The sequence below is a fragment of the Anser anser genome (genome assembly GCF_964211835.1).
Source record: "Anser anser genome assembly, chromosome: 6".
In the NCBI taxonomy this organism is placed as follows: Eukaryota; Metazoa; Chordata; class Aves; order Anseriformes; family Anatidae; genus Anser; species Anser anser.
The window spans coordinates 13,746,322-13,762,363 of NC_139726.1; the positions used below are offsets into that span (position 1 = coordinate 13,746,322).

At 37.9% G+C, this 16,042-nt stretch overlaps 1 protein-coding gene across 2 annotated transcripts in view; it reads left to right on the forward strand.

The window, feature by feature from the left end:
• EPB41L5 (erythrocyte membrane protein band 4.1 like 5) overlaps positions 1-16,042 on the forward strand; it is a 55,824-nt gene that overhangs the window by 17,756 nt on the left and 22,026 nt on the right. For both annotated transcript variants that reach the window (XM_083841993.1, XM_083841994.1), the window contains exons 5-15: positions 298-342; positions 649-701; positions 3,402-3,522; positions 3,925-4,012; positions 4,641-4,729; positions 5,557-5,626; positions 6,338-6,507; positions 8,513-8,619; positions 9,300-9,327; positions 11,737-11,782; positions 12,704-12,822. In XM_083841993.1, the coding sequence (XP_083698119.1) occupies positions 298-342; positions 649-701; positions 3,402-3,522; positions 3,925-4,012; positions 4,641-4,729; positions 5,557-5,626; positions 6,338-6,507; positions 8,513-8,619; positions 9,300-9,327; positions 11,737-11,782; positions 12,704-12,822 (936 nt within the window). The remainder of the gene's footprint in view (positions 1-297; positions 343-648; positions 702-3,401; positions 3,523-3,924; positions 4,013-4,640; positions 4,730-5,556; positions 5,627-6,337; positions 6,508-8,512; positions 8,620-9,299; positions 9,328-11,736; positions 11,783-12,703; positions 12,823-16,042) is intronic.

A 16,042-nucleotide genomic window follows, 5' to 3' on the forward strand; every position in this document is an offset into this window, starting at 1 on the left:
GTAGGGCTGCCCATGTAGGATCCTGGGATTATAAGTGAGGCTTATTTAGGTATTCTGTTTCTTTTTCCGTGCAGCACTGTAGTTTAGCTTCTGATAACTTCTAGTTTTGTGTTTACTTCATTTGAAATGTGTGCCATACAACCCAATTGATAAAGCCTTTGTAGTTTCTTCAGTCTTGAAAACCCATGTAAAGAGTATGTGACTCTTTAATTTTTCAGGCTCCAGCTGCCGTCTCTTGGCTGAGTGATACATTAGAACTGTTAATCAGTGACTTTTGTTTCTCATTTAATCCTGCAGGTATTTATTCGTTCTGCAGCTAAAACTGGATATTCTTAGTGGAAAGTAAGTATTCCCACTAAATAGTCTTTTAGACAACTACAATGTGTTTAGCATAGGATTTATTAAACTGTTATATTTGGACAACTAGTAAGACTTACTAAGTAATGCAACTTTTTCTCTAAAATACTGCTTTTGTGTGCATGAGTAGCAGCAGAGGAATGCCTACTTATCTCTTGTTAGTTTGATGAAAATCTGCTAATCCTTTTTCACTTCCTTACCCCAAATGTTTGTACCATTTGTCACTGTCAGGTATATGAGTTGTCTGCTAGTTTCAGATGAGGTTTTAACAAGGCATTTCTTTTATGGCAGATTGGAATGTCCTTTTGACACAGCCGTCCAGCTGGCAGCTTATAATATGCAAGGTGAGTAGGTATGAGTGGGGAAGGAAGAAGTTGCATGAACAGCTTTGGATAGGCTATTACTGCTTCTTTTAGTCTGTCCCTGCGGTATCCAGAAAACAGGTTCTGTCCAAATGTCAGCAATCCAGTGTGAAACACAGCTCTTCTTGTTTGTAATTTTGCTGACAGCGTGTGTAGAAAATTGCTTGAGTCCTCAGGAAACAGTACAAGGGGGTTCTGAACATAAACAGCTTTGTCCTAAGCTTGTTTTTTCATGTGCTTGTGTACAAACCTATCCACCTTTACACAAGCTATAAGATTTTCTATCTTTCTAAATTGCCCTGACGCAGGAAAACGGTTCACCTTTTTTTTTTGTTTCATGATGTAGTTTCTACTGTGTGTTTTCCTCACTGTGCAAATCAGATGCAATTTTTTATGGTTCTGAGCTCAATTGAAAACTCCTATGTATAAAAACTACCCAGCTTTCGACTTTTGTATGTTTGTAGAAACATGTTAATACCCCATGTCTCATGCTTGTACTTGAGCATTTACGGCTGAACTGCACTTGTTGCTATTTCAGATCCTCCTTCAACCAAAAGAGGTGACCTAGTATATTTTTTCTCAGCTCTGTAGTACTATGTTTGAATCATCTGAGACTCTTTAATAATGAGTTATCTTTGACTTCTGATTCCAGCTGAGACTCCTAAATCCATGGCTTTTCCGAGAGCCATGGTCTGACCTTCGCTTACTTGTACATCATTGATCTTCATGGCCAATGTCTTGTGTTGTGTGGATGAGGGTGTCATCTTAACAAATGTGAAGTTCGTGGTTTCGAGCGGGGGGACCCACAAAAGAAAGAAGGGAGGCTTGAAGTGTTTAGATGTGTCTGCTAGAGTAGGTTTATGGGTCCTTTTTGGAGGCTGTCGCACTGCGGCCTCGTTCAAACCAGTCTACAAGTCTACAAAAAAGTCTCAAAACCTCTGCTGTAAAGCTGTTGTACAGAAGAGGGAATTTGGAGATGTGCCATGTGCTTGTGGTGCACAAATTTTCTACACAACATTCATCTTACAAACCAACGTACTGTTGTACTAACTTAGCAGGAGTTAGGTAACAGGACTAAGTCACTGAAATTCTTCTTCTTACAGTTGTTTTCCAAAACACATTTTGTTCTTAAGGTAGGAGCTAATAATAGCCTTGATCAAGTGTAGGTATGGAGAGTTGGCATTAAACTCTAAAGAAACCTGTCTTTTACCCCTGCTCTTTTGCATGGAAGAAAAACAGTTAGAATACATTCTATAGTTAGAAATACTGGCATTGTTAGAGCCTTAAGATGTTCAGTGGATAACTTTTTGGAAAAACAAAGTGATCTAATTAGGCCATATATACATTGCTTTCTGTGCTAGTCTTTTCTTTCCTCTCTGCACAATGAGGCCTGTAGCAGGGCTTTAATCTTACTGTCTGACAGCTGTGTACTTTTATTTAAATCAGCTGGAACCTAAGCTGGCTTTGACAGCATTCCTTTCAACAGAGGCAGGCGTTCTAGTGGGAGTAAATTATTATAGAACTACAGGCTTCCTCTGTCAGCATTTAAAAAAAAAAAAAAAAAAGAAGGGGGTGAAAAGGCTATTAATATATCCACTGAGTTCCAAAAATCAAGAACCAAGAGACAGGTTTTTGGATGTAATTTTTGTACAAGTGGAATACTCTATGTATTTATTTGAGTTTTCAAGATCTTTTCAAATACATCACTTTTTCTTTTTTTTCCTTACATTACATATGTAGTTTCTTTTTTTTTCAGTCAGAATAATTATTGGCATTTATTGGACACACAAGTTTTGAGTTAGTTTTGATTTTTTGGATACAAGGTGAATGTCAAAAAAACTCTTGAAGTCAGTGGGAGGAGCAAATGCTAGTGACTCTGAAAATCAGGACCTTTTTTGTAAAGGTTTCTAACTGAGTTTCAGCTTTTTAGGCATACATTGGTCTTTAAAGGTGGACTCATTAGCATCAGTGGAAAAAAGAAGGTTGTGCTTTTGCTGTGGCACACCCATTGACTAGTATGTTCCAGTACGCTCTCTAAATAGCATCTCTTATTGCCCTTGTTGAGCATGCAGCCATGGACTAGATGAACCATTTGACTGACGCAGTAGGGCATTTATTATGTTCCTAGACAAAAAGGAACGAGAAAAATAACAGCTGCGTGATCATGCCCTGACACAAGAGTAATTTTAGCAGGAGGGTTTTATGGTTATAAAACCAAAAATTGATTTTTAGAATGGACAGTTACTTTACGTAAAAGCAAAACCAGTTGTGGTAGTTTTTACAAATTTCAAGATATTTTAATAAGGTATAATTCCATTATAACTTTAGTCACCTGTTGTTTCAGTAGAGACTTCAGTGACAAAAATATTGAAAGCTCTGCAAGAAAAATACTGAATTTCAAGGATATTGATAGCTTTATAAGAAGTTTTTAAACTGATTTATCAACAGCACGTTGTAAAAAATTAATGCAAAAGTTTTATGTATACTATAGAACTATTTTTTGGTGTCCACAATTCCCTTGTCAAAAAAGGTGATGCTGCAATTAGTGGGAGGACTGAGGAGAGGAGGGGAAAGAAAAAAGAAATTTAGTATTTTAGATTAACTACAAAGTTACACAGAAGTTCCTGTTAATATTTTCTGTCTTTATGGTGAAATTTGCTTGACAATGCTGTTCTTTTATAGCTGAACTTGGAGACTATGATCCTGCTGAACATGTCCCTGAACTGGTGTCTGAGTTCAGGTTTGTGCCAACTCAGACAGAGGAGATGGAACTAGCCATTTTTGAGAAGTGGAAGGAATGCAGGTATTAGATCTTCCAGTGCATGCTAACCAAGTGTTGTGCTGATTTTTCTATAAAGAGAATGTATTAAAAAGATACTCCTGATGCTTCTCCTGTGGTCTTCTAGAAAGACATAATTCTAATATGGTTCTGTAATATTTTGTTAGAGGATATAATGTGAAAATGAAGCTTTCCAGAAGTCTGAGTAAAATGATGAGGTTGCAAAATCTCAAAATGCAGCAATTTTTTGCTGCATTGGTTTCAGATTAAAACTTACAAAAGTGACCTTGATGTTCACTAAAGTGAATGAGAGTCAACAGTGTTTAGGTTTTTCACATCCTTTTAGGCATTTCTTTTTCTCATATGCCAGTTTTTCCTTTCTGTGCTTTTCCAGGCATCTTCCTAATGGCAAAAAATTTATTTCAGGGGGCAAACACCAGCACAGGCTGAAACTAACTACTTAAACAAAGCTAAGTGGCTGGAAATGTATGGTGTAGACATGCACATAGTCAAGGTATGTTTAAACACAGCATGGTGACCTTTGGAAACGGTAATGTTAGCTTTGTCTAGCGTTTCAACAGAGATTTAGCTTTGAGGGAAAAAAATAGGAATGTTGTGCTCATCTAAACTATGTAACAAGTGATGTGACTTTACATCAACATTCCACCCTATTTGATATGTTTCTACAAGGTACAAGTCCAAACATATCCGCTCTGTATTAAATGTGATTGGTGCACAACAGTATGCACTACACTGTTTGTATTTAGACTGAGAGCTATGTGAAAATTACAGTAATTAAATTAAAATTGGCAGGGGTCCAGTCAGTTATCATACAAAAAACTGCAGTTAAAAATAGATCTCCTGTGGTAAAGGAAGTGCAGTGAACTGCACAAGGTGCTTATTACACAGGCAAATGAGGAAACTTTAATTTTTCCACTTCGTCTTATTGAAGGATTGCAAACTGGAAACACCATTGCATAAGTCATTGAATGCAGAAACACTTAGGACACCTTTGTTGCACTGAATACGCAGATATGTGTTGAATTGTAACACTGGGCAAATAAGCTGTATTAATCACTAGAGTAATTTGGACAGAGGGTCAAACACTGAAAAAAGCATAATCTTTATTTTGCTGCACTTAGGCAAGAGATGGCAATGATTACAGCCTGGGACTAACCCCTACAGGAGTTCTTGTCTTTGAAGGAGACACAAAGATTGGTTTGTTTTTCTGGTAAGCTCTCTGTATGTTAAGATACAATTTATATTTTTACTCCTCAGTTTCTTTACCCCATTTTTTAATTTTTATTTTTTAAATGTGAGAGCACTGGGAGCGCTAGGTACCTGCAAAAATATTCTTCGGCCTGTGAGTGTTTTCATGGTGTCCGAAAAAAATCTTTCTTCATAAGAATACATAAGTAGTTACTTTGGCTTAGTCCAGTCCAATTTTATAAAATTCACAGAGAAACATTTGTGTCGTGGCAGAAATGTTATGTGTCTTATGAACTTAGGAATATAGGAAGTTCTTCCATCATAAACTCTGAATTGTTGTGGTGGTTTTTTTGGTGGGTGGGAAGGAAAGTGGTTGCACTTCTGTGTCACGTCATGTTAATGTTTTCTGTGACTGGAATTTTCTGAAACAGAGCCGTCATAGGACTTGATCTGTGATATACTGTACAGTGTTTTTGCACTTCTTTAATAAAAAAATTATTTTGGCCTGCCTTTATGCCCTTATGAGCTCAGTCCTCTGTGCTTATGAAGACTAGGCAAGCAAAGGTATTTAGGGGAACTTTGATTTCTGCTCAAGTAATTGTTATTTTAAGTTCTGATATATTTAACTGTTTGGAAGTTGCTGACTCCTTACTTTTAAGTTTCTAATGAAGTGTTGAAATTGGAAGTGATACATTGGCGTCCCCATTATAATCAAGCCCTACTGCATGAATTAAAACACACACAAAAACGGGGGGGAAAAAGAAAGGCTTGAACCAGCACGTCTAACTGAGCTCTCAGTGTGTTACTTAGAGAGCTAAGCCTAACCTGCTTTTTCTGTTCATCTTGCAGGCCGAAGATAACAAGACTTGACTTCAAGAAGAACAAACTCACTCTTGTTGTTGTTGAAGATGATGAACAGGTAGATAACAATCAGTTTAGTTATGTCTCAGTCTTGATTATACAGTACTAGTTTACATGCTCCTGATCTTTCTTTAAGTTTCGAGAATTGACGTGGCTGCCTTCCAAGATTTTTGGTTGTGACTTCTAGTGGGGAATAAAGGGAATTAAATATAAAATAAATAGGTTCAATTGCTTTTTTCCTACCCTGTTTTTAAGAAGGGAATACCTCATTACACTAACGTAGGCTAGGTAATTTGGAAACCACGTGCTCGTTTCGGTGCATTGTGCAAGACAGTTTTAAAAAAGGCCAGGTAGCACATTTAGTGGAATGAATTCCTTACACAGATGCCAGAGTTGTTCCCGTGGGAAGAAATTGCTCAGAGCTGAGAAGATGAAAATGTGAGCGTTGGAAATTTGAAGAGATCAGATTAGGAAGTGAAACCAAGTTAGCCTCATTGAGAAGTACCTTTCTATAATAATAACGTCTCTCATTTGTAGTTATTCAGATAAATGACTTGTTAAATATATAGGTGCTAGCCCTTTGTAACTTCAGACATTGGAGCAGTAAAGCATTAAAGCTTCTGAAAAGATTCATTTTTCTGCCATAAATATTTCTCTTTTATCATACGTTTAGGTATCCATAAAAACATTTTATTTGGCTTGCATTTAATTGTATCTTTGACTTGTTCAAGCCCCTTATAAATCTTTAGTGCACTTTGTGTGCTTTAAGGGAAAGGAGCAGGAGCACACTTTTGTCTTTAGACTGGATCATCCCAAAGCCTGCAAACATTTGTGGAAATGTGCAGTGGAACATCACGCCTTCTTCCGGCTCCGAGGTCCTGTTCAAAAAAGCTCAAGTAGATCAGGCTTCATTCGGCTGGGTTCCCGATTTCGATACAGGTTAGTGTCATCTATTGTTTAGCACATATCCTTTGTCATTTCTTGCATTTCTTGGATTATGAGTGGAAATAGGAGAGAACTTACTATTCATTCACCTAGAGTGAGTGAAATTTGCAAGATGAGTGAGTTGAATTATTGGTTTTGTTGAATCACGTTTTCTCAACATATACGCTTTCTGATTTATCTTTAGTTGATTGTCATCAGTGCAGTAAAACACGCAAGGAAACCAAAGGTGTCTCAAGGTTCATGTTCATTACATAGCATATGTAGTACATTGATTTTATAGACCCCTTCATCTTGAAAAGCCACTCCTTTTTAAATGAACTGCTGAGGAAGTATGGTTGACTTGCACAGTTAGAGACAGTGTGTGACTTTTGACTGCTGATTTTGAATGATAGTAGTGCTTCAGCAGCCTAAGATAATGCGAATCATCACGTCAGGCAGCACCTATGTATGTCCTTCCCAGTATGACTTCCCAGTAGCCTATAGTCCCACACTGGTCTATGAGGTGCTGTCAGAAGCCCCACTAGGGTTGGTGAGAACATACACAAGGTGGTGGAAGGGTGACCCCATACAGTGTACATAGCCCTTGCTTCCAGTTCCAGTTACTGTAGCAATACCATCTTGTGTGTGTGTGTGTGTGTGTGTGTCAGAAAGGACCACTGGTACCAAGGAGACAGACCAGAAGTACCAGTGGCAGAACATGGGTCTGCTATGGCTTTGGAGGCAGAGTCCAGCCAGATTCTACCCAAAAGGAGATGTGCTGTATTTTCAGAACCATCATTTGTTGGTTAGGCCTAGTAGGCAACTTGCAAATTATTATTATCCTCTTCATCAGTTGAGTTTAAGGAGCTTGAAGGAGTAGTGGAGGTGTGGAGAAAAGAGGAGTGTCAGAAAGAAGGAAGGAGTTCGAGGGGAATGGGAACATTTCATCATGTTTCCTGTCACTGAAAACTTTGCTGCTTTGGGGAAAATTTTTCATCCTTCTCTCAGATTGGAATCAAGGAACCACCATTCTACCCTGTTGTCCACACTTCAGTCTGTTGAGGTGACCCTAACACTTAACTTTTTGTCCTTATTATCCCTTAAAAATACATGAGATACTCTGCTTCTTAAAAAGGTGTTGTCTCCAAAAGAATTGCTTAAGTTTTCAAACCTATTGTTTGTGCAGTTGGCTTTCTGCCAGGGGGTCAAGGTTAGTTCCCTTTGCTTTAGGATTCATTCTGATTTGAATCTTCCAACATCCAGACTGTTAGTTTTTGTGTTGATATGCATGTCCTATCCAATTGGAGAGAGATTTCTGTCAGTCCAGCACTTATAACAGGTAGATTTACAGCATTATCCTTAAAATGCATGAGTTAAATTCCTTTGATCAGTTCAGGAGAGTGGAGTATGTTAGAGCAGCAGAAGAGCTTGACTATAATCAATAGTCAAACACGTTGGCTATATACCGCATTATCAGAGCAAGCCAGTGACTGTCACTTCTATTTTCTTTGGACTGTGTTTTGAGACCTTTAGCAAAGGGGCTAGATGGTGCCACCAGTTTTCACTGTGATCTTGGTGCATAATCTGAGGCCATTAAAAATATTAGATAACTAACTAGCGATCATCCTGGTAAAACATAGTACAGGGAAAAAATAAAAAGAAAAAAAGCCTTTTCTTACAGAGTCCTGAGGAAAAAATGCACTGACAATACTTACAGAAAAGAATTCTTGAGAGAGGGATTTGCCAAGGAATGAGATTCTGATTTTTAGCCTAGTTACCATCTTTCTCTATGAACTTTGGCAAGATATCTTAACCTTTATTCTCTCCTAGAATTTTTGATCTCAATCTGTATGTATTTTGACCAAGAAATATGCAAACGGCAAATGTTTTTACTAGAAATGAGATCAGATTATTAAGCTATACATTTATAATAGAAATGTAATGTTTTCCTGAGCAGTGTCTGTATTCTGTCATAAAAAGCAAGTGATTTAATTTATGGTTTTGTACTTGGCATCATCAGTGGGAAAACAGAATATCAAACCACCAAGACTAACAAAGCCAGGAGATCAGCATCCTTTGAAAGGAGGCCCAGCAAGAGATACTCTAGACGAACACTACAAACGAAAGGTAAGCTATTGACCTTCCATTTTGAGATGTACAATCCACCGTGACGATCTATCAATCACATCCTTTAAAGGTTCTTTGTAGGAGTTTTTCCTATAGCTGCTTTCTCTTTTCTTGAATTTTGAAAATCAGGTTTCCTTTGACTTAGCTGGGAGGTAATCTATATTTGTCAGAAAAAGCTTGTGTCCAAAGCATGTCATTCTAGTTTTCCTGGAAGAAAAAACACCTATGAATATTGTGCAGTGTTTCTGTATGAATATGTAAAACTTGTGTACAGGAAACAGAAATGTGATACTGGTAATATTTGAAATTTCTGAATCAGGTTTGAAATTTTTGTCAAGGATATTTTCTTGTTCTTAGAAGCTGCATTCTGTCCGTAGTCACAGCCTGACAGCATGTGATACCTCGTCTCTTTCTTCCCTTCTTGCATAGGTCATAAGTGACCTCCAGGCACGCTTTCAGAGCCTTGATTAAATACAACTCCTTGGTTTGCTCTTGAGTTTTTTTTATTTTTCCAATTTAAATTTTATACACATTATCCAGGGGTTACATGCAACACTTGGTCTTTTAGTTGCATACTTTTAGGTAGTGCTTTACTATTTTTATTTAATATGCTTTAATATTTGACTGACAACCTAATTAGAAATTAAAATTTAATTAAAACTTTATGTATACTTTTGCAGCACACGTTGCTAAACTTGAAGAAACAAGGTAAGATGCATTCTAATACTTCCTTTCCTTTTGATGTTTGTCAGTTATGTTTGAGCATGTCTGCAGGAGGTTATAAGATTGGCTAAATGCAGATAGTGTTAACCTCTTAAGTGTGGTTTTGGTGTGGTTTTCGTGTTTCTTTGCTTTAAATAAATCCTACTGTTGGAGGTAAAGTTGCTGTGTTGCTGTCACATTGAAGATATTGCAAGAGTAGCTTACTGGAAGGCCATAATGTTTGTTTATGGCTAGCTATGATTCTTGCTGATTATGAGCTGTGGTTCCCTATGCTGCCATGTAAGGAGATCAAGTAAAAGCATGAGGTTGTTGCTGAGATCTGCCTAATTGGGCTATGCAAGTGAAATACATAATTGAGTGAAGTTCAGAGAAGGGGAAAATACTGTAAAATATTTAAAATATTTTGATGTTTTTGTATTCTGTATTATATTTAAATTTATTGTTATATAAAGTATTTGTTTTTATATATTGATAATTATGAATTAGTCATGACTGACATTGAGAGAGAAGCTTTTTGATTTCTATACCTAGAGTCTTTCTGGATGTAGAGATTCATGCTTACAGTTGTAGTGTAAAATGCTTCTGTGAAACTGGATCATATTATATTCACACTGTTCCTGGAAGAGAGGAAAGCAGGCTATAAAGAATTTACCTGGTAGCAGAGGAACAAAATCACTCAGTTTTGCTTTCAGCCCAGGTTGTGTTTTTGTTTTTTTTTCCTTCAGTTTCTGTTTTGTTTTGAGGTGTGGGTTTTGTTTGTTTGTTTAAGAAAATGTAGGTACTGTTAGATGTTAAGCATCGTGGCAGTCAGGAGTTGGGTAAGGAACATCAGTATAACATTTAAAAACTACAGGCTTATTAGAGACATACATTTTGTTACTAGCAAGCAAGGCTGATTCTTGCATAAGGGTAGACCTCTAGGAAAGTTGAGGCCAGCGCAACAGTTTAACGTGTTAGTGAAGGAGGTCTCTTTGTCTTTGCAACCTTAGGGGCAAGTCTCTCCTGTGCTAGCTTTTCTTTTTATAAAATGAGAAAGTTGTCTTCAACACTGGGTGTCATTAAAGTGCTTGAAGATCCTCTGCATGCAAACTGTGACTGCCTGATTAATTAGTACTCTCGTCATGCTGTGTTGTTATGACCTTGTTTGAGTTTCATGCTGCTTAGGTCATTCTGAGAGTGGGAAGAGAAACTTCAGGTGCAGTTTTGCCTTCTGATAAGACGATGGTCTTCTGATTTCCACATAGGTGTGGCATTGTTTTGTTAGTCTCCAGAGCAATCAATGCCATTTCTGAAACTCTACGCTCGAGCGTTGCTAATTGAAATGCATCATGAAAGATGTATGTTGTTCTGCTCTTTGGTATGAACTCAGCACAGGGTAATGTGCCGCCAAGAAGTCATTCTTTAATATTTCTGTTAAATGTGTGCTGTTCTGTGGTAACCTCCACACGCTCTCAACACAGGTGTGATGTTAGAAAGCAGGCAAGGAACAAGTTGTTTGTTCTTGGTAGTATGGTATTTAAGTCAAATAATTCTAAAGAATCACTGAAGTAGATACAGAAATCTATTTAAATTGTCAGCTTGCCAGGTTGGTTAGCTATTGCCGAGGCCATAAATCAAAAGAATAATTAATGGTAGGATCCTGGAACTGTTTTTAAAAAGATTAGAAGTCTGGAAAAAAAAATGTTTGCTTTGAATCTTTTCTTGAATACCTAGCTTTGTGTAAGATTTATAATACATAATTATTGCACAGGATGGTAATACTTTTAAATCTCGCAAAAACATGCAAATTTGGAGTGTGTCTTGTAGAATAAAAAATCTTCATAAAATTAGTAATGCTGTGCTGAACTGCTGTGCGCATAAGTTTGAGTGGCTGCTTTTAAGATTGAAATTACTGAAGCGGTAATTCAGTCCATTAGAGCTTGTACACAGAAGAAACTCATGATTTCATGATGTGAAACTTCAAATCAGAAGAGTCCTAGTTACAGAGCAAACAATATTTATTATGTAAGTAAAGTTTTGACGTCACATTTTTGTTGAGTATTTAACTAAAAAGTCATAAAATTTTTGCTCTTAAAACACCCTGCCTTACAGCTGAATCAGGAAGACTTCTAAACTTTAACTGGTGTAGGAAAGGAAGAGGGGAGGAAAAAAACAGAGGAATGATAGATAAACTACAGTGTGAAAATAAAAAAAAAATAACCTGGTACCCTTACTTAACTAAAATGAGGCAGCTGAGCTAAAACATAAGTTTTCAAATTTTCATTTGAGAACGTTTATGTAATTTGAAAAGATCTTTATTAGACTTCATTTCTTTCTGAAAATCATTACAATTCTGAAAGCCTTCAAAAATAATTTGTTGATCTGATCCTGATGTAAATTCTTTTTATCTTTCAGTTTTCCAAACAACGCTGTTATTACCCAAACAAATGGATCACAACAAGTAAGGCCTATCTCTTTCATTCTTTTTAAAGACAATTTTGATATGTTTCAACAGATTTGAGGATTTCATTATTTCCTTCATACTGGCCGGTTGTATTGAAAAGTTACACACAGTTAACTAAATTGCATGCAAAGAAGTGATTATCTGGAGTGAGGAAGATACGCCATACCCCTATGCAATAAAAATTATACTGTTTATAGGTGCAGGTTTTCATAGGTACAGAAAGTACCTTTGTGTGGGGGTCAGTAGTACCCAAAGTACGTTAATTGTACGTGCTAATTAACACCAAAGGGCATAATCCATCAGCACCAGTGTTGATTCCTGGTTACAGTACTTTTCTCTAGTACTCTGAAAGAGGGGTGTGCGCCTGCAAATTAGAGAATATGTTAGCAAAAATTCATTGTTTTCTGTGTTTGAGGGAAATCTGAGACACCTGTCTTCTCAGGACTCGTGCACGAAATACCATGTTTCACTGAAAACAGTAAGGTAACGGTTTGATACCATTCTGGGTATCAAAAAATAGGACTTAGTGTTTGGAAAGACCCTGTCTTGCGTTCTGTAGTATTTCAGCTGCAGAAGGGGTCACAGATCAGTGGAAATGGGAAATCCAGCTTATTTTAACATTAAACACTCAATCTCAGCTGGAAGCAAACAGACAGGTGGGTGCTCTGCTCAGCCTTTTATGTTCTCTGCAAAATGAGTTGTTTGAGCTGCCTTGGATTCGTTGCAATCCTGGTGTTGTGTATAGTACTGGAAAAAAATGGGCATAGGTATCCAGTGTTGTTGAAGTAATGGAGGAAAACAGCCTTGTTTTATCATTGTGTATAAGGAAAAGTGGTGATACATTTTATTATGTATAACGTGACATTGCTTAACTGAAGAGTTTATAGGACCTTACTTGTTTCTCTTCTGTCTCCAAAGAGTTGGAATGCAAAGCCAAACGCACCTGTCCTAACAGCAGCAGTTCCTTCTGCTCCAGTCCTGGTGGAAATAGAAAACCTCCCAAGGAGCCCAGGAGCCATCCAGCAAGACAAGAAGTGGTATGTTCTGCTTTGCTGGGAAGTGAATTCTGCTTGCTTTTGCATGATCCAAGGGACTGTTTCTTTACCTGTGCTTGAATGAACTCTCTACCTTGCATCTTCAATGTAAATTGAAAGACAAGTTAGTGGTGATGCAGCTGATTTGTTGCTGCGAATACAGTCTGGGGAGGTGAGAACAACATGCTTAGTTACTGTTAACCAAAAGAAAATTTCTCCATTGATGTCAGCGATTAGATCCATAGCATAATTTTCAAGTCTTGGAGAGAGCTGGGTCCTTCTGTTTTGCCATAATATTCCTTGAGGCCCTTTGCTTGGTATCATGGAGCCCAAGGACTTACCTCAAACCCTAACAAAATGCACAACCTTGTAAATCACTATCATTGTGAATCTCTTAGAAAAATCTTCTGAAATGGGCAAGCTGATCTTTTTGTTGTCTTGGAGAGAATGGGAGCTTGAGGAAAATGACACGAGCTGAAGATAAGAGCTTTGCTTTTATGTAATAAAGACAATTTGTTTTATATGGATTGTATGCTCCTCAAAATTAGGCTGATCTGAAGATAAACTTACATTTCATTCATCTTTTTAAAAGTAATATTATATTGTAAACATATTTCAGAACCAAAATTGATATATATCAACGCAGTGCTTGTGCACACTACTGACATTTTTTCAGCTTCTTCAGCTTCTTGTGCAGTATGGCTAATCCTAGAAGGGTAATTCTGATTTCCGTGAGACTGTAGAGGAGCAGCCATGGTGAAAGGGAAGGAGAGTAAAGCTCTTATCCTAAGCCATTTCAGCCCTCAAGAGAGAAGATCCTTCTCCTGTTGTCTGGCATATGAACCTAACTTGCTTCAGTATCTCTTAAAAAATACATGATATCTGCTTCTGACAGTATAATGACAAATGTGCTTAAATTCTGTAAATCATATTGATTATAAAGACTTTCCATAATATGGGTTTTGAATTGTAAGAGGGAGAATAATTCTGCTTTATCTGTTGCATTATATTGAAGTTTCAATCAGAATACATGATCAATGCTCTTTTTCTTTCTTTTGCCCTTGATTTGTCTAGTATCTGAAATCTGTGGTTGTCTGTGATGAGATCCTGTTGATCGCTCGATTCCTTCCATGGTGGTGGGTGAAAGGTGGTGGTTTCTTTATTCTTCAGCCTTCTTGAAATGTTGGGTTGATTTTTTTGTCTAACTGCAAGATGCGTGCTAAAGCCATTATTTCTTTTGGTCGAAATGTTTGACTCCTGCTCCAAACAGCTCTTCCTTGGTATCTGATTCAGGTGGGCATTCGTTCTGGTATTCCCAAGGCTTCTGTTGCTCCTTGAGATCACACTGCTTTTGTTCAGAAGCAGAGAGGACTTTAGCGATCTCTTTCAATTTTGGTCTTGGTATTTGTTTTTTAGGATTTATAACCTGAGCCTGTCCTTCTTAACGTTGTCAGGGGATCTGAGCTTAGGTCCCAGCTGCTGCAGTAGGTAGCCTTTCTATCAAAGAGTGGGAACAAATATAACCTATATTTGCGTGTAACCCAAACCAGCATGCCATAAAGAAAACATATTTCTTGGCAATTAATGTGCTTTAATCAAAAGAGCAATGGTGGTACTGTGTAAATGCTGTCTCTTGCAGCCATATATTTATTACTGAAGACAGTTGTCTTCTGGCAGAGAGGTTTTAATGCGTTCACTGGAAGTTGTACTGCCCGTGATAATGGACAAATCCAGCTGTAGGAAGAAGGCAGCAGTTTGGAGCTGAGTCGGCAGAGGAGCCACATGCTGGTTGCATAGCTGGGGAGCAGGGTTAGGTTGATACAGGGCCTGAACATGCCTACTTAGCGCGGGGGCTGCAGCTGGGCTGTCGCGCCTTCAAGCCTTGGGGTCTCGATGCTGCTAACAAGATCTCTTTTCAGCCGCTGCTGTCTTTAATTGGCCTGTTTCTGCATGATTTGTCTTTGCTTCCTGTCAGAAAAATAGTCTTCTTTTAGAGAGAGTTTGCCAAGGATTGCTAAGAACACCAGAATATTTGGACAGGGGATTTTGTTGATGGTTACACTGAAGGGTTTTAGAAGTAAGGTCCTGACCTTGTGCGTTTCTGTACTTTTCTTGGCAGGTGCCTGTACTGGCTGTGTTGCAGATTAGATCCCTTCCTAATGTCAATGTTTCCTTTAATTTAAAATGTGAATGCTGCAGCTGCCAACAGCATTAGTGCCAAGTCATAGAAAGTACTTTGCCAGACAGGAATGGTTCTAGTGTTTTTATTTCCTTTCTTTGCTCCATTCCTATAAAATGTCAGTACAGGAAAATGATGCTGCTCTGGATGGTCTGGAATATTAACTGCAAGGCTGGAAAGCCTAAAACCCAATTGGTATGTTTCTAGCTTTGGCCCTTTCTCGAGAAGCTGTATCTGTGCTAAGATACAGCAGGAGAGAAATGATTAATAGTTGTTTACTTATTGTGAATGCAGAAGGGATTGTTTTTGCTTCATAGTGGATGTAGTTTTCATTTAACTGTTTAAACTAGAGAAATTGGAAAATAATTTAACAAACTGTTGAGGATTGGAGCCGTCGGTATTCACAGGTCATTTCCTCAGAGGGTTTCACAAAACCCGAAACTCTGAGTTTCCCCATGGGTGAGCTTCATATAAATCCCCTCTTTTCTAAAGGAGGACTATCGCGGGACGTTAATCATTTAACACTGTTGTGAATCCTGCATGCTTTTCTGCTTCCCTGCCTCTGCACATGTGATCTTCCAATTTATGCACTGCCTGCTTGGCTGGGCTGGCAGGGCTGGGAGTGTTAAACTGGGCTTTTTGGAGCACAGGAAGATGGAATTTGAACTCGGGGACTATTCAGGATGCCCTCTGAACAGCAACAAAGTTTCCACTTTATTTCAATTTGGGTCATAGAGTAGAGAATTTTACATTAAACTGAGGGAAAAAGTTCGTTTTAGGAATTTCTGAGTAGGTTGAGAGCACCCTTTTTTCAAGCGCTTCTTTGATACCTGATTGTAACTTGCAGCAGCCTGTCTCAAACATTACAGTGAAGAATCCTAGGACAACACAATCAACACTTAGCAAATATTTGTTCGTTTTTTAGTCTTCTAGAATTCGACAGTTTTAGTGAATTGTTTATCCCTGCTGCTTTGGAGATACTTGTGCCTAATGCCTTTTGTGCAAGGAGCCATTAAATAGGAAGCTATAAATATTTTTCAAAAC